Raw genomic sequence first — 18681 nt, 5'->3', positions numbered from 1 at the left:
TCTGCAATGGTGGAAATGTTTTCTATCTGCTCCGATGATGATGGTGGCTACTAACCCCATGTAGCTATTGACTGTGTGCGACATAGCTTGTGTGACTCAGGAACTGAATTTTTCATGTGACTTAATTTTAATACCATATTAGACAATCAGTTCTAGACAAAGTATTTACAAAGCCACTCTAAACTTAAGAAATTCTAACTAGTGACACAGGCAACCCAACTGACTTGAAACTTCATATTCATGACTGTGTCTCTTTCTACAGTCTGAATAAGGTCATGTCTGCTGTGGAAGGACTGATCCTTAAGTTCACAGTGGTAATATGCCTCTTAGGATTCAGAACTTCTCTCCTATTATTGCTTAATGTCTCAGTAAGAGTGCAGAAATCCCGAAGATGTGGTCACAACTTCCGATTTCTGAGAGCCACTCAGAGTTCACAGCTGCATGACCCAAAATACCTAAAAATTCCATGTGTGAGCAGCTAAGTGTGATGAAAAAAGACAGAAATACTTTCAGGGAGATTTTCTGACATTATTTTTCTCGATTCTAGAATCACAAAAAAAATGAATTTTTTTTTTCAGTACCAATAAGTGTTCATTCATTGTATTTTCCCAAGGAAAAGAAAGGGAAGGGAAAAGGGTCAGCATGTGTGTTACAAAATGATAGCAAATGGGAAAGGAAGTAACTGGCACAGCAAAATCAACCATCAGATAAACACTGCTCAGATGGGGTCGCCAAAGCCCAAGGGGGCTCAGTCTCCTGCAGTAATGAGGGGAAGGGATGAGGGAAAGGTGCATGCTTTTCTACCCTCCCTCCTTCCCCATAAATTCAAGATTTCACACAAAGCTTTGGTTTCTAGCAGTAAACATGGAATTACATTCGTCCATCTCCTATTAAACAATCTTGTGGCCACTTCAACTTAAGTTTCTTGCACCTGCATATAAGTTCCTGAGTGACTTGCCTAAACATTCATCTTTCCTTTTGTGGTCTCCCAACCCCACTTTCTATATGGAAGGCCCCTTCATTGCTCCTCTCTACCCTAGGATTAGAGATTAAAGTAGGTTTTAATCCATCCAAAGACAGCAGTCTGTTTGGCATGAAGCACATCATGGCTCAGGAGACTGGGAACAAGGGATGGAGAGTTCTTAGCTTCTTCAGGATTTCTGCACAAATCATTTAATCACAGACACCCCACAAATTAAACATATAGGTGTATGGACTATTTTTGGGGGGGGCACGAAGGGGGAAAGAAGAGGGGGTACGAATACAGTTTTTAGGACAGAAGATCTTATTCGAAATGGAAAACAGGGGAAGGGGAACACAAAAGAAAGTGTGGTTCAAGACCTCCCACTTCAAGAAGGGGGGGGCCCCCAAGCTATGTTTCAGATCTTTTTGGCTGCTGCAGACCTTTTGTCAAAGATGCTTTGGCTATTTTTCTCAATATAAAAAGAAGTTTGTAAACAATAAAATCCCAAAAGAACATGGAGAAGACCAACACATTATATTTACACAAACTAGGCCACCTAGCAATCACCAAATCAGCTACTTGTGAAGTCCTACGAAGCCCAGACAAATACAATAGCTAGAGGGGGGCAGCAATTGGGGGAGACAAGAACCCAGGATCAGACACACATCACCCAATGCGTTCTATTGCATTTGCCCCATTACAACACAGTGAGGTAGGTTTGCAGTGATCTCACAGCACATAAACGACACCCCCTTTTCTCCTTTAGCTACCATGACACTAATTACTGCTGCAGCAGGGCAGGACACTGGCTCTGGGAACCACCAAGAAGCCATCGCTGATGGTCTCTCTGCAAGCCAAGGAGGAAAAGCCCAGAATTGTTAAAGATTAAAGATCTTGCCCTTCCTTCATATATCCATCTCTGGGCAGCTCAAGATGGGTACAGAGGAATCGTTCTTAAAACCTGTCCTTACCAGCTCACAGTTTTTACAAAAACATACACAATATACCCTGTTGTGTGTGTTAGGCCTAGCCCAATCCAGTGAAGGATGGACCTGGTGTGTAAAGCGAGTCCTGTGCCCTGGGATTAGAGGTCTGGAACAGGAATCCTTTATCACACATACAGATGACCTCTGCCTAATCTTGGCTTCCCCTCTCTGCACCTTTCACCTGGCCCAGCCTCTCCTAACCTCTCTGTACCACTTTTTCCTGTTCAGACCAATTTCCAATCTTTCAGTAGAAGGAGACCAAGCCATGGGGCAACCCAGTTAAAACCTAGTCTCCCATGAAACACTGAAGATGGAGGGGTTTCAAGAGGACACTGTGGCAGAAAAGCCAGCTCTAGTTGGCAAAAATGAGGAGTTCAATAGGCTATACGCTCCAAATAGTTGTTCTCTCTGGTGATACAGCAACAGAAAGTATCCCTGCTGTGCAGACCCGGAGCTGCTGCCGACTTATCCCTGAGATTGCTCACGTACCTGAGAACACAGTGCGGGAATGAGGGCACTCATTAAATTAGATTAAAATACACAAAAATACAAAACATTTCTATTACGAAAAACAAAGTTAAAATGCACAAGATATGTCATTCACACACAGCTAGTGCAGTTGGCATCCTGGAGAAAGTGGGACCCAAGGTACAGTCATCCAAGGGAGCAAATAAATAAAACTGCATTGGCCCAGAAAGGGGTGGGAGTGGGCTTAGAAGCAGCAGGTCTGCAGCTGTTCCCTCAGCCACCCCTTCTGCCTATCATCACAGCCCACTGCTTGGGACAGTGGTCAGCACTCTATCCCAGGAGGGGGTTATGAGGAGACAGGATGTGGAAAAACCCTGGCTTACCCCTGAGATATTTCCTCCTACAGAAGGTAGTGGCTTGTGGGTTGGGTCCATCAATCTGGTCTTATGCTTAATCTTTTCACTCTGGCATGGGAAATATTATTCCATATCCTTTAAAACAACTTCCCTATCCAGGCTACTTTCAGAAGCTGGAGATTCTGGGGGTGGAGACTCAGATAAAGCATGCAGGAAGAATTACCCCCCAAAGCCCTCACGTGCATTTGGATAGAGCATGATTGGAGTTTCTTTGCCTCACCCCTTCCCTCCACCAAGAGGGAAGAGGGGGTGACGCTGTAGATCCCAGCCTGAGATATACGGCAGTGCCAGCTGCCCCGTACCCACACTATCCCCCCTTTCTCCACTCTGCTGATTGATGCCTGTTCTTCAAAACTTTCTCATCACGAACGGATAACCCCCATCCACTGTGGCTCAATTCTGGGTCTCTGGGAGCATGGCAGGGCTATGGATCTCTTCTTCCTCCTCCTGAAAGTAGGCTGGCTTTCCCTGGGAGCTGGGAGCTTGCTGGGCCTTCAGGGGACGCGAGGCTACCATATGGTTGATGCTCTGGCAGAACTGGCACTCTTTGGGCTGGGGTGGTCGTTTGCATTCCTTGGCATGATGGCCTAGACCTCCACAGGTGTAGCACCTATCTCCCTTTGATCTGCGTTTCTGCATGTTCTTCCCTTTGGGCCACCTCTCACTCCCAATACAGGGCACCCCACCAGGGCCGGTGACTCGGATAGATTCCAGGCCCTTGGCAGACTTCTTAGAGGTGAACTCTACGGCCTCACCCTCCTTCAGGCTCCGGAAGCCCTCCATGTGCAGCTTGCTCTGGTGCACAAAGACGACATCCAGACATCCACCGGGGGCTCGAGTGTGACCCCCGCGCGGGCAGTCATGGGCAGGAAGCCGAATCGCATGCGCACGTTGAACCACTTGCAGATGCCGGCTCCGCACAGCGGCTGTGGCTCCTCGGCCGCCCGGGCCGCGTCCTCCTGCGCCTCCTCCGACCACCTGCAAACTGCTGGTCTGACACAGAGCTCATGGTAGTCGGCTGAGCCCGCGCGGCCCCGGGCCCCTGGTCGGCGGGCTGCTGGCCCCAGAGAAGTCCGGAGGCAAAGGGCAAAAAATGAATTTTGAGTGTATGAAAAGGATAGTAAGTGGGAAAGGTCATGAATGTTATCCAAATAGACTAACGTTGCATAGTGATTTATTTATAATTGGCGCTCAAGTTTCCCAGTGTGACCTCTCAAAGAGTGTCTACAATTTGCATCCCGTTGAACTCGACTAGCGTCAGCCCCCCACTCTCCTCCTTCCCCACCCTGTCCTTTCTCTCCAGAGGCCGGGCTCTCAACACCGGAACCACAGTGTCTGAGGCATCCCATCAGAGTTTAACACCCATGCTTCCAGGCTACAGTCACCACTCAAGAGGGTTTCTCCATCCTTTAAGACTCAACCCAAGGAGTCTTCCAAGGCCTTTTAGCTTTAGCTAATTTCTTCTTTCACACTCCCTTAAAAGATTTGTCATTTGGGGGGACGTATTATTTTTTTCTTCCTAGTAAATTATGATCTATTAAAGTAGAGGATTTTCTTTCTTATAATCTTTAATGACCAGACAAACCAGTGTACTGACAGTGTGCTTAAGAAATACCAACTGAACTGCAGCAAATGTGCCCAATAAATTGTACAACTTTGTAACAAGCTTGGTTCATAGCATTTTGCAGCAATTATAAGGACCAAAATCATCCTTGAGGATTTGCATTCTTGCAAAAGGTATAAAACACAGTAAGCGTCAAACGAAACAGGACATGACAGAGCTGTATCCCAGGACTATTCATGGAACAGAGTGGATCTCTGTCCTTTGTTTTTCTGCATTACAATGTTCATGCCGGCTTAAAAAATAACATTTTTGGCCATTTTTCAGTTTGATGAATTTGAGCTAATGGATGAAAAAGTGACTGTCAGAGACAGAGCACTGAGAGATGGAAAGCACAGTGTTCTCAATATGAAAAGCCTTTCCAAGTGACGCTGGCATCCGAGCTGAAGCAAATGCTACTCACACACACAACATATTCATTAACAGTGTTGAGTGAAAAGTATAACTAAAGCCATAATATCATTTTCTCCCATTTGCTGAGCAAATCTGTATATTAACTAGGATGATGTCTCCTGCTTCTCTTCCATTTCACACTCCTGACTCATGTAATTAAAATACAGCAGGCCGTTGATACACAGGAAGGAGTGTCTGTATTAAAAATACCTTTTCATAATCAAATTTAAGCACTCATCTTATTTATGATCTGTCTACCTTAATAAATCTACTAATACTTCATTTGGAAAGCCATATAAAGCTCTATTAACCCATCTTTACACACTTTAATTTAAAGTGACGAGCTATTCATAATTTTTTCCCATTCATTTATTCAATAAATATTCTAAATATCTACTACATGCTAAGCAACATATTTAAAGCTGTGGATATAAAAATGAATAGTTTAAGGTTACAGTCCCTGTAGGGGAAACAGACAGGAAAATAAAATAACGCCATACTGCACGTCCCCCCGCTGCAGGACACCACGTACAGCAAATACAAAAGAGGGAGTCTTCACCTTAACCTGGGAGGACTTCTGAGAAAACATAAGAAATAAGAGAAAAGCTTAAAAAGGGCAATGTTTATCAAAGATCAAGTGCAGGTGTGATTTTCAAGTGACTTTCTGACCTAGCGGGAGGGAAGTTCTGGCCTGGCTGCTCAACGAACGGGACTCTGACTCCATGACTTCGCCCACCCAGGACACAGATGATAAGGCATCACACATGACATATAAGCAAGTACACGGTGGTGTGCACAGTCTGCTGAGCCAGTGCAGTTCCCTCTCCGGGATTTCACCTGGGTAACAACAGACTGGGGCAGGTAGAGGTGGGAGCTGAAGGGGAAAGTCATTACAGAGAAAAGGTCAAAGGCACATGCATGTGGAAGATGTAAGGAAGCAGGAAACCTGAATAAACAGAGGAGGTAACTGGTAGCACCACAAAGGTAGAGGGATCTTGGTCTGCCAACAGAAACAAATGTTCCAGGGCAAGACCAAGGCCACATGGTCCAGGAAAGCCAGAAGGTAGGCATCCCCAGAGCTGCTTTTGGTTCCTGACAGTGAGGCTGTGAGGTCCACTCATGCACCCAGGAGACCCCCTTTCCTGTTCCCTCTGCATGTGTATCCTCACTCCCCTCTACTTGAGTTAGTTTGACTGGGTAACGGTTCCTCGAGCCTTCTCCAAACAGATGATGTATTAGTGTTCTGAGTTATGGAACACACCGCCCATTCTCCCTGGCTTTTACTGTTTTACAATGTGTCCAATTTACAAATATTAGAACGCCTTCCTCTGACCCTCAGTGGATCTTTATCTTACTTTAGGGTAAATAAATCATGTTTTAGACATTGCACTGAACAAATTCAATTCGTCTTCGTGAAAAATAGCACTTGGAAAATGGGCAACACAGTGTACTGATTAAGAGCGTGGGCTTGGGGCTTCCCTGGTGGCACAGTGGTTGAGAGTCCGCCTGCTCATGCAGGGGACACGGGTTCGTGCCCGGGCCCGGGAAGATCCCACATGCCGCGGAGCGGCTGGGCCCGTGAGCCAAGGCCGCTGAGCCTGCGCGTCTGGAGCCTGTGCTCCGCAACGGGAGAGGCCACAACAGTGACAGGCCCGCGTACTGCAAAAAAAAAAAAAGTGTGGGCTCAAGCGCCAGACTCGCTGCTACCCTATCCCAGCTTCATCACTCACTAACGGCGTGACCTTGGACAAGTTACTGCACTTCGTGGAGCCTCCTACTCCCCATCTGTAAAATATGGGTAACAGTGGTACCTACCTCATAGGGTTTTTATGGGGATTATAGGATTATACAGGAAAATTTTAAAATTCTGTACAAGTTTTTATTAAACACATGGACATTCATTTCTTAAATAATCACAAATACAGGGGTTTGAAGTTTGTAATTTTGATGAATGGCAAGAGAAAGAGAAGTTAGGGGATCTATTAAACACAGGTATAGCTAGCTATAATTTATCAAGGACCTATCATGTGCCCAGCACTGACCAAGTACTTGACATCCATCATCTCATGAATGTGGTCTGCACAAAACTGTCAAATGTGTTTGACAATTCACAAACACATATTGAAAGCCGACTGCATACCAGGCACTGGGTCATGCCTACAAAGATGAATAGAACGTAATCCCTGCTCCTGAGAAGTTCCCGGCATGACTGGAGTGCTGAAGCTGGGTCAGGCAACCTCGCATCTACTTTGGTTCAAGCATCTGCAAAATGAGGATGTGTGAGCAGGTGACTCCTTAGGTTCCTACTTCATCTAATGATGAATAATTTCACACTCACTGGACTAAGAGATCATGCCACCTATTGAAAATCCCCAAGCCTTTTAAGTTTTTCCACTCAGTGACCACTTGTGCTAAATGATAGTGTAGACGATCAATACTGCAGTATTTGGGGAGGTCTTCTGAGGCCAAGGTATCTGGATTGGGCTGCTGGAATGCTTTGTCAGAAGCATCAGCCTTCTAGAGAGTGAGATCTCACACGGTCAAGGTGAAGTTCAAAAGACAAAACTGTAGTGTTCAAACAGGAAGATGCCTTGCAGTCCTCAAGGACACCTGCTTCAAAGCATTCATTTCTTTACTGAGCCCCAGAGGGAAAAGGTGATGTAGTTCATGGCCCACTAGGTGTCCAGTTCCTTGACACTTGTGCTAGGGCTTTCTGCACTGCCCAACGATATGTCACACAGATTAATAAACCAGCCTTCACACTCAGACTGCTTGGATTCAAATCCCTACCCTGCCACTTTTTAGCCTTGTGATCCCAAATCCAGTTATTGAGCCTCTCTCCTCCCTGTGAAGTTGCTATCATGATAATACCTAGCCACATAAGGATTAAGTTACATAATACTTACACGTTGCTACGGCATAGAGTCTGGTGCAAAATGAGCCTTCAGTAAATGATGATGATGATGATGGTGATGGTGATGATGATGACGATAATGGCAAACACTAACATAAGGCACTTACTGTGTGCCAAGCTCCATTTCTAAGCACTTTACATGCATCACCTCATTTATTCTTCATAACAATCCTATGAACAGGTAGGTATTGCTGTTACTCCCAGTATACTGCAGCACAGAAAGGTTGTGAAATATGCCAAAGTAAGTAGCAGAACCTAGAGCATGCATCCAGAGTCTGAGCTCCTAACCACTGCCATGTGGTATGGGGTCTCCCATGACTTTCTGTTGCCGGCACAGACTCTTCCTACGGGTGAGTGGCTGCTATACGTACATGCCTAACGTGCATTAACTCATGGCGTCTACACACCAACCTATGCCACAGATTGTATTATTAAGTTTATATTAAATGTTTACATAAACATAACAAGGGGCTAAAACAAACGGTGAAGGCAGTGAAGGGAGAGGGGCATCGGCTGTAGTGCAAAGAGAACTGAGTTAAGGACTGAACAGCCAGCACTACTGCAAACTACTCCAGGCAGGAAATGTCAGTGGATGTCTCGGCTGGGAGGGAAATGTGTGATCGGAGGACACAGGGTGGGTAACGAAGATGATGAACCATTCTGGCAGCTTCAGAGTTTTGTTGAAAAGCCCGGTCATTGTAGCAGTTAGCAGGAGCAGGTAAAGTGTGGTGGAAAGGGATGGGCTTTGAAGTCAAGCACCCGTTCTTTGACTTACTAGCTCTGTCTTCTAGGAAGTCACTCAACTTCTCTGAGCCTTGGGTTTTATTCTACTAAAATGGAGATTATAATACCTAATTTGTAGGGTTGTTTGGAAAATTAAAAGAGAGATTTTTTAACTGCCAAGCACAGTGACTGGCACAGAACACACTTAATAAATTCTAGTCCTCTTGTAAAGTACAGTGTGTGATAAACTAGGACCGGTGTTTATAACACAGGAAAACCAAACACTCCTTCAAGTAGGGAAAAATAATAGAGAAGAGTAGGAGAGAATACTGCTGTCCTGCTTAATAATGAACACCATAATAAGCTGCTGAAAGCAGAGGAGAGAAAATTCATTTTTCTTCTGATTTACATTTGGGACAAAGAAAACTTGGTTGGATGTTTTTCCAGATTGTTATAATGTAAGGACTCTTCCAGCATATACCCCTGGGGATGGCAGAAAATGTAAGTCTGACAGAAAAGAACATTCTGGATGTCCGATCTGGGATAAATTGCCAAGTCTTCAGAAACACTTTCAGATGACGTCACTGTCTTGGTTCGTCATTACTCAGAGGGTTTGATTACAGTGTGAGCTTTTCCAAATTATCAAACATTCCAGGTGTACAAAATAATCAGTTTCCTATTGACAATCCTTGCATAAAGCGCTTAACTGTTGTCACACTGATTTCCCATGTTCGTTCACCCCACCATCACCAACGTAACATTGGTTAATACCTCATTCTTTCCCAAGATCTTCACTATCAGTAAATTATTATTTGTGGAAAAGAATTATAATTCTAAAAGAATGTGTATTATACTGCAATTGACAGAGAATATGCTTTTAACGTACAGGGAAAGACCAATTTTCTGACACTTCAGCTCTGTTTGCTTCAAAGCATTACTGCTATAAAGCACCAATTACGGCTAACCATGGCATTATTCTCACTTTAGTAAGTAGTTGGTTTCGTAAAGCTTTAAGAACTCTCAACTTTGGCAATCAATTTAGTTAACTACAGGAAATGGCCTATTTCATAGAGATTATGACCTTAATATCATACTGCTCCCCAAGCTCCCATACATTCAGAGCGAACTGTCACTCAGTACACATTTACATAGACCTCTCACTATTAAGCCTGACAGATAAAGCACACTCGAGAAGCCATATCTGTGTCCTATCACGGTTGTCAGGGTTTGACTTCATATTCTCCACCACATCCACCCTCAAATCTTTCGGGTTCTATACATTAACTTTACCCCAAACTAGCTAAAAATAACAAAAAGAGCCCCAAACAGGGAATTAGGGGGATTCACGAGTCCCAGCTAAGTTCCAGTGGGAAGGTAATGAATTCTATCCTGTTTTATTTTGGTCCTACCATCCAACCATCTCACCAGCCAGAACCCGGGGGTATTCCAGAGTGTCTTCCAAACCCTCAACTCTTATATCCAAGCAGTAGTTGAGGTGTGTTGCTTCCATCTTTTAAATGTTTTTTGAATCTTTACTCTCCATTCTACTGCCCTAACTTCAGTCTTCTCCTATTTTATATTACAATACAGAAGGTTTTATACTTTAAGGCTTTTGAAATACAAAATAAAAACATCACAGAACATGCATATCGACAAAAGACAACTATGCTTCTTTGGATTTAAGACCAAACAGACTCAGGACACCTTTTAGAGGCCCAAACTCTGAGAAACTTTCTCCATTATGTTGCATCCTCACCCGAGCAAGTATCTAGACTACAAATCTGATCACATCTTTCTCTCTCTGCTGCTTAAAATACTTCTCTGAAGTTTGCTTGTCTATAAAGTAAGTCCAAGTTCAAAAAGTGTTTACCTACTCTGATTCAGAAGTGGAAGCTAACGTGCTCCAAGAGTCTAGAACACACTGTCTTAGACCCCTACAATCCCATGGAAATTGACCTGTATCATCTTCCAAACTTAATACTGCAATACAGAAGCTCAGTTTCCTAGCGTTTACTCCAACTATTAAAAAGTGAGCCTTTCTCCATCATTAAAAAGCCTACAAATAATAAATGTTGGAGAGGGTGTGGAGAAAAGGAAACCCTCCTACACTGTGGGTGGGAATGTAAGTTGGTACAGACACTATGGAGAACAGTATGGAGGTCCAGCAAAAAATTAAAAATAGGGTCACCATATGATCCAGCCACTCCTGGGCATATATCCAGACAAAACTATAAGTCAAAAAGATACGTGTGCCCCTATGTTCATAGCAGCACTATTTAAAATAGCTAAGACATGGAAACAACCTAAATGTCCACTGACAGATGAATGGATAAATAAGATGTACATATATACAATGGAATACTACCAAACCTTAGAAAAGAATGAAAGAATGTCATTTGCAGCAACATGGATGGACCTAGAGATTATAATACTAAGTGAAGTCAGAAAGAGAAAGACAAATACCATATATTATCACTTATATGTGGAATTTAAAATATGACGGAAATGAACCTATCTATGAAACAGGAAAAGACGCACAGACATAGAGAACAGACTTGTGGTTGACAAGGGGAAGGGAGTCGGGGACGGATGGATTGGAGTTAGCAGATGCAAACTAGTATAAACAGAATGTATATAGAATAGATACAAAACAAGGTCCTACTGTATAGCATAGGGAACTATATTCATATCCTGTGATAAACCACAATGGAAAAGAATATAAAAAAGAACATATATATACGTATAACTGAATCTCTTTGCTCTACTGCAGAAATTAACACAACACTGTAAATCAACCATACTTCAATTAAAAAAAATGAGCCATTCTGATGCACTGTTTCTAACCATGGTTTACAGAATCCTCAGGAGTCAAGTACCAATAGCACCTCCCATGAGTGATGAATGGAGGCCCACGGAAAAGAGATGCAGCCCTTGCTATTCTCAAAGTTCACTCTGCCTGGGAAACACGCATAAAAAGTATTATCTGGAGTGATCAGTATAATAATAAATACATTAATGGGGCTACAGAAGCATGAAGGAGGGGTTGTACCAGGCACAAAAGATGGAGAAAAGCAGCCCAAGAAGAAGAAATGGCCTGAGCAAAGGCAAGAAAGTCTATCTATGCACAGGGTGTTAAGGATAAAAATAAGCTTTATAATTCAGGAAAGGCATATATTTGGATTTTCTATTCTATTGTGAATTTTCACATGAAAACCTTACTCTTAATTGTGTTATGGTCACGTTTCCTTATCAAACAGCAGTTCTTTTTACTGCCAATGTAATTGCTTACGTCTGCCATCACAAGGGGAAAAGCAAGTGTTTTCAGGGCAGCAGATTCCTGCCCACTGTGCCATCACTAATAAGAGAAATTATAATATTTGTACTGTTATAATCTCCAGAAAAGCTCTAGAGAAAAACCTCAGTGTAACTCCAGAGATCATTTTGCCAGGATGCTCTTTTCATTTGAACTTCAACAAGTAAATGTCCAATCTGCAGAGTGGTCCTAAGTGCAAGAAATTCTTCAAAGAAGCATAACCACAAATTCTTTTAAAAAAAATGTAACATGGCTGCACTCTCGTTTCCGTCCTACCCAAGCAGTAGGAAAGAGAACTGCCATCCTGAAAATTGAGGAAATGCCTCATGAACCATAGTAATGAGCTACCAGGTAGAAACAGACAGTGAAAACTCTTAGATAATCCCCAAAGACTAATTTTACTCTGATGTTTCAAACCCTACCTCACAAAAACTTTCTTAATCACCATTAAAATATGGAAAAACTTACTACTTTGGACTCTATCACATCTTTCTCCTTGGATTATTTACTCAAAGTACTCGTAAGTTACAGATTACAGAAACACAGTTATCAAAATAGAAGGAAAGCATACACGATGGATCATAAAGGAAGGAAAATGCCGCAAAAGTGGATTACCAGCCTCCGAAGAATTGAGATCTAAAAGAAGTCAATCCCCACGTGTAATCTGAACAGCAATGTTTTTTCACCAAGATACCAGCGTACAGGTTATTTGAATCCTATTGCCATCGCTTTCCGCATTTCTTTTTCTTGCCCCATGCTTTCCCTTCCCCCAAGGAAAGCTAAAGAAAACCCTGTGGTTTTACTTACAATCGTGAAGTTCATGACTTTGAGAATCCAGATGGTCATGGCCAAGTTCACCAGTATTAAAATCATCAGGAGTAGGACAAAGAAATACAGGCATCTTTTCCGCCAGCCATAAATCCCCACTTTGTATACCTGTGGTCCCTCGGAGCTGGGCATGGTGCTCCGGTGGTGGGTGTACTGTTCCTGAGGCATCTGAAATAAATGAGGCGAGAGAGAAGCACTCATATTAAACTGCTCAGAGAGAGAGAGAGGAAAAAAAAAAGAATGGAAAAAATCAACTGATGAAGAGAGATGGCTGACTACTGTCTATGTTTCCACCCTCCTGACAACTCTAAAAAAATCTGTTTCCCCTGGACAAAAGGGGCTCCTCTGGAGGCTTGCGTGAGCTCTCCCGTTTCACGCAGACATCTCTCATGATACGCACTGAGACAGCCACATATATATATCACAGGAGGAGAGGGACCATTTTCCAAATGATTCTTAGAATTCCAACATCTTTGTGAGGGAGCCACTCAAAGTCCTCAGGGTAAAATTTAGAATTCACCTGAGAAAATAAATTAACCCCAGCAGTTCTTCATGGTGGTATAATACTACTACTTAGCAACTGATTTGGGGGAGGGGGGAGGTAAAGTTATCTCAAATGCAATCATTCTGTATTGCCAAAAAGTTAGTGGCAAAAGTAACAAATTTGATCTTCCCTCCATTCCAGAGTTCAAAGGGGTGCTGATGGGCACATAGATTAAGCCTCACTTGACTCAGGGATCTTCAAAAGGTGATAGATAGCCTGTGCTTAAATGCTTCCCTTGACAGAGATCTCACTACCCTTTTCAAGTGGTCCTTATGAGTTAGACAATTCTAATTGCTATCAACACATTTATTTAATAAACGTAAAAGAGGCTCAAAGTCAAGTAAGGCGTGAACGTGCCTTCCAGGAGCTTGCAGGCTAATGGGGAGAACAAACTAGTTAAACAGTGATAATAGCAGAGTGAGATAAATTAGAAAAAAATATCTGCCAATGTTAAGTAATATTCGAATCCCCTTTAAAGTAAGGAAGCTTTCCCAAACCCCCGCTGTTGACACAAATTATCTTTATACTGGCACTGCTAATTAGGTACCAACACAAATCTAAGTAAACTTATCACTTCTATAAAATTCTCCAACCAAAACAAATTTTAAAATTAAATACAAACAAAGCTGCCAACGCGTATCATTCAAAATAACTGCCTCCTGAGAAGAATGATGACTGGCAAAACTAAACAGCATAATGTGGTACCAAGGACTTTAGCACAGCATCTTCTGAGCATCCCTACTCTGCCATGAGCCATGTGACAACATGGCCTCTACCGCTTTTCTCCTTTCAAATGACTGCACAAGCTTTATTTTGGGATTTTTACTTCATCTGGCCCTCACGTAGGCAGACTGCATTCTCTAGGAATAAGGCCTGTCTCTGCTTATTTTCATCCTAGTCAATAGCACTTACATTAGTGATATATGGTGCCAAAGTGACCATGGTGACAAACAAAATGTAGGCCCTAAAATCATATCCTTGGTTATGAGGTCACCTTCCAGATGGTTCAGAATATACTTATTGTACGGTTTTTAGATAATCACTAAAATGCACACATAAAATCTAAAAATCCCCCAGAGGACTCATGGCCTTTAGGCATCAGTGGAATTCCATTTGAAAAACCAAGTAAATTCTTACTTAAGGTCAACTCAAATGCTCAGTGAAGATCTACATACATCTATGTCATTGTGAACACTCCCCTAGCACCAAAATCAGGCCCTAATATGAGTATGTGTTCAAACATACGTGAGTGGAATGAATACGTGAAAAAAATGAATGCATAAATGATGAATGAATGAATGATTTCCCATCCACTATGAAATCTGCTGCCATCTGGGTGTGTACAAAAGTCCAAGCCAAACACCAGGGGGAACTTCTTGTTTGTATTCTTGCAAATTTCCACTTCAGTCTCCCAAAGCCCTGGCTTCCCAACCAAGCACTGAGCATCACACTATGAAGGGATCTCAGTTGTATTACTCAGCCCCTTACAATTCTGCAGACCAGAGCTGTGTTGTGACAACACGGGAACACAGCAATGTCATCTCTCACTGACCTTTTCACACACCAAGATCAATAAGAAGGGAAAATAAATGTCTTACAAGTCTGAAGGAAATTAGGCCTTTCTTTTCCATTAAGTCATATTCTGTAAATTAAGGAAATAATCACAAAATCTTAGAATCCTATCTGCAAGGTCCTTTGATTCTAATCAATTAATTCTATGAGTCAGCTGACTTAAGACTAGAGAAGCTGACACACTTGTGCACGGCTCCAGGGTTTGTGGCAGGGCAAGGACAAGAATTGTAGTCTTTGACCCTTGCAGGTGTGAAGAACAGTGAGAAATTCTTGACAAATGAGTGTACAGAAGCTAGCGATAATGCCAGCACACCAGGTGCCTTTTCTCTGACATTTATCCCAACCGATGGGGGCATTACATAATTTAGCTATAAGATGGAAATGACATGGTCAATAAATATTTATCAGGCTGTGGATATGGACATCATACGTGTGATTTTTTTTTCATACACAGATTTGAACTTGACAGAGGCAATGATTATCTCCACTCGGATTTTGCGATCCTGATGTACATCAGAGGAACCTGTGGAGCTTTTAAACCATCTACACTCAGGTTAATTAAACAATAATCACAAGGAATTTTTTAAAAAGTCCCCCAGATAATCCTAAAGTGTAGACAAGGTTGCATACCACTGATCTAGAATAATGTCTCAACCCTGACTATGCAGCAGAACCCCAAACAAACTTTTAACAGATACAAAATCAAATTCTGAGCTCTACAATGGAACTGGAAAGCTCTCCAGGTCATTCCAGGCATTAGGGACAGCTTATCTTAAAATGCCTTTTTTGCTGTTGCTGTTATTAAGCCAGATACCTCCCTGGCTGCTGCTGCTTTTTTTAAAATTGACTTCTATTGAAGTATAGTTGATTTACAATGTTGTGTTAGTTTCTGTTGCACAGGAAAATGAATCAGTTATACCTTTTTTTTTTTTTTCATAATACAACCATTTCAAGGCAAAAATCTTGAAATAAATTTTAGAGTATAAAGCAGACCAGCAGAGCTCCTTTGCTTAAAGCAAGAGTGAGGGCTTGGCCACCCCTGAAGCACTTCTACAGAACCTTCGGATTCTTAGAAACCACTGACTTTTTCCCCCCATGTTAACTGACCAGCTGAGGAGCTCAAAGACAGTAAGGGGAAGTAGTGACCTTTCAAGCCACACAGTGAATTAGAAGCTGAGCGGGGACCAGAACCCAGATCCTCTGATACATGGTGTAGTGCCTGATTCTGTATGTCATGAGGGCTCTTGCACCGGCGCCATACTTCCTGCCTACTTTAAGGAACCACATCAAACAAAACATTCCAGTCTGCAATTCAAGGAAGGAAGGAAAGACAGAAGGAGGGAGGGAGGGAGGAAGGAGGCCATGTTGTACAAATGATTATAATACACAGGGTTGACATCACTTATATGTGGAATCTAAAAAAAAAAAAAAACGGTACAAATGAACTTATTTACAAAACAGAAATAGAGTCACAGATGTAGAAAACTAACTTAGGGTTACCGGGGGCGGTGGGGGGGAAAGGGATAAATTGGGAGATTGGGATTGATATATACACACTACTGTATATAAAATAGATAACTAATAAGGAACTAGTGTAAAGTAAAGTAATCTATTACTCAGTAGTCTGTAATAACCTATATGGGAAAAGAATCTAAGAAAGAGTGGATATATGTGTACGTATAGCTAATTCACTTTGCTGTACACCTGAAACTAACACAACATTGTAAGTCAACTATACTCCAATAAAATTATTTTAAAAAAAAAGAAAAAAGAATACAAAGTGTTGCCAGCCAAACAATATGGTAACAGATACATCTGTTATAAATAATCCTGCTTAGAAAAAGAAAATTTAGATAAGCTGAGTACATTAATTTTTCTAGTCAAAAACAGAAACATGTTGAAATAAGAAAAACTTAAGAGGAAAGACAGACTCCAATCTGTGTTTCTTTTTGGTCCTTCCTGGGAGAAATCTGCTGTATAGGGAATAAAGTTGAAGTTTCAGGTCCTCCCTCATCCAAGTCCCTTCCATAGCCCTGGAAGGGGCCCTAGTAGTGTATTAACAGCCATCATACATTTTTGTAAAACTCAACTAAAGTCAGATGAAAAAGACCCTTTTTCACCTTCCCCTTATGTTGCGTGGTTTTGGAGGATTTACATGCATCTTGAAGGTCCGAATAAGAGGAAGTTGAATTGGGGGCTCACATAGTTTGGGTGCAGTGGTATGTATTTACATGGTTTGCAGACACCTCCCTGTAGAGGTACATTATGCTAACTCCCCTCGTATAAGAATGTCTTCCAGGAATTCTCCTTCCATCCTTGGCTCCAACTCACCAAGCATGCTGTCATGAAGGTATATGACCAAAGGACACATTGCCATGTAAACATGTCCTATGATGGCCAGCACCAGAAATACGTGGATACTAGATGAGCCAGAAGCTAGGTGGAAATTTTTTTTCTAATCATCAGTTACGTAAAATTTCAAGTGTAGAATTCAATTCTCATTGACACCCAGTCAAAACAAATTCTCTCCTGTCAAGAATATACTCAATGCAGCACAGAAAATAAATGTTCCCCACAGTTTTTCTTTTCTTATGGAAATCATGGAAAAGAGAATTAATCAGAATTCTTGTGTTTTCAAGTTGTGTGCACCGTGTGACTGAATTCTGTACATAAAATTACATGTTTTATGCTTCACAACTATCAATAATTTAAAAAAAAGTTTTATTGAAATCAGCATAGGAGACAATTATCTTTCTATTGTCTACAGAGAAAATGGTAGCACCTTCATATGAAGAGGCAATCAAAGGATATGCCACCAAAAACTGTAGGAGAAGTATGTCAGATAGTTAATTAATATTATTTTTTCTGGATTTTATGATAGGTCAGCTTTTAAAAATTAATAATTTAATTTCCTCATTCTAAGTACATAGTCATGGTTTCTTAACTTGAGTTTGTATTTCTAATTTTTTCAGTTTTTCCTTAAAACAGCCCCACAAATTGTTCAAGCTTCGGGCTTCACCAAACCTGGAGAGTCCTCTGGTCCCTCCCATAAAGAACCCCAAGTGTACAACAAAACCTCAGTGGAACATCCTCATAAGACGTCACTGCCTAGCTGAGCTCAATGAGAGGTACACTTATCTGTGTTCCACTGGGAGGGATTTTCAGACTTTTGAATGTGTCAGATCCACCCTGGCAAACAATAAGTGCAATAAATGCAGATTCCTAGGCGTCACGCCAAGGAATAATTCAGTAAGTCTGGCGTGCATCTGAGAAATCTGTATTTTTAACGAGCTCCAAAACCGATTCTGGATATAAAAGGACCACGTTTTAAGAACGCGAATTTACATCCAACACAAAAAAACATCCTTGGGCCATCTTTGCCTCTACTTGTGTTATTTCTCACAGGATTACCCATCTTCCTCCCGTAACCTAAATGTATGCTTTGCCATCCCTCACTTTTTCACTGCATTCCTACCCTGGAGCTTTCATTTCCATTAACCTCTTGCAGCAGTATATTGAATATGATGCTCTTTGCAGCCTTTGGTGCTTGGTTTTTAAATCTCTTTGGCATTAAACAGAATCTTAGCTTACCTTTATAATCCTCTCCACATGTTGCGTAACTTCACTCTTATTAATGCTCAGGTTTCCAGGTCCTCGGCAAATGCTGTAAACCTCATACTCTCATCTATCTACCGAAATGGCCCATTCAAAAATCACTAGTGATGTCCCTGATCAAAATTCAATGCACTCTTCTTAACACCCATTTTCCTTGCGTGTTTGGTCATTGCCAACTTCCCCTCCTCGCCTGGAAGTTTTGTCCTTCTTTGATATTCATGACACTTCCGGCTTCTTCCCTCTATCTTTGATTACTGTCTGTCTTTCCAAACTCTCCTCTCTGCCTCTTTCTCCCAAGTTCACATTATGAGTTAGCGTTCTCTT

The 18681-nt window shown here is 41.9% G+C and overlaps 1 protein-coding gene and 1 pseudogene across 1 annotated transcript in view; both read right to left on the bottom strand.

The window, feature by feature from the left end:
- The window catches only part of SGCD (sarcoglycan delta), a 409632-nt gene that overhangs the window by 374846 nt on the left and 16105 nt on the right, over positions 1-18681 (bottom strand). Inside the window, exon 2 of the mRNA XM_065873387.1 lies at positions 12606-12794. Within this exon, the coding sequence (XP_065729459.1) occupies positions 12606-12794 (189 nt within the window). The remainder of the gene's footprint in view (positions 1-12605; positions 12795-18681) is intronic.
- On the bottom strand, positions 3228-3843 carry LOC136119990 (protein lin-28 homolog A pseudogene; annotated as a pseudogene).

This window comes from Phocoena phocoena, chromosome 3, assembly GCF_963924675.1.
Source record: "Phocoena phocoena chromosome 3, mPhoPho1.1, whole genome shotgun sequence".
NCBI lineage: Eukaryota > Metazoa > Chordata > Mammalia > Artiodactyla > Phocoenidae > Phocoena > Phocoena phocoena.
This window is presented reverse-complemented; position numbering and strand designations above follow the sequence as displayed.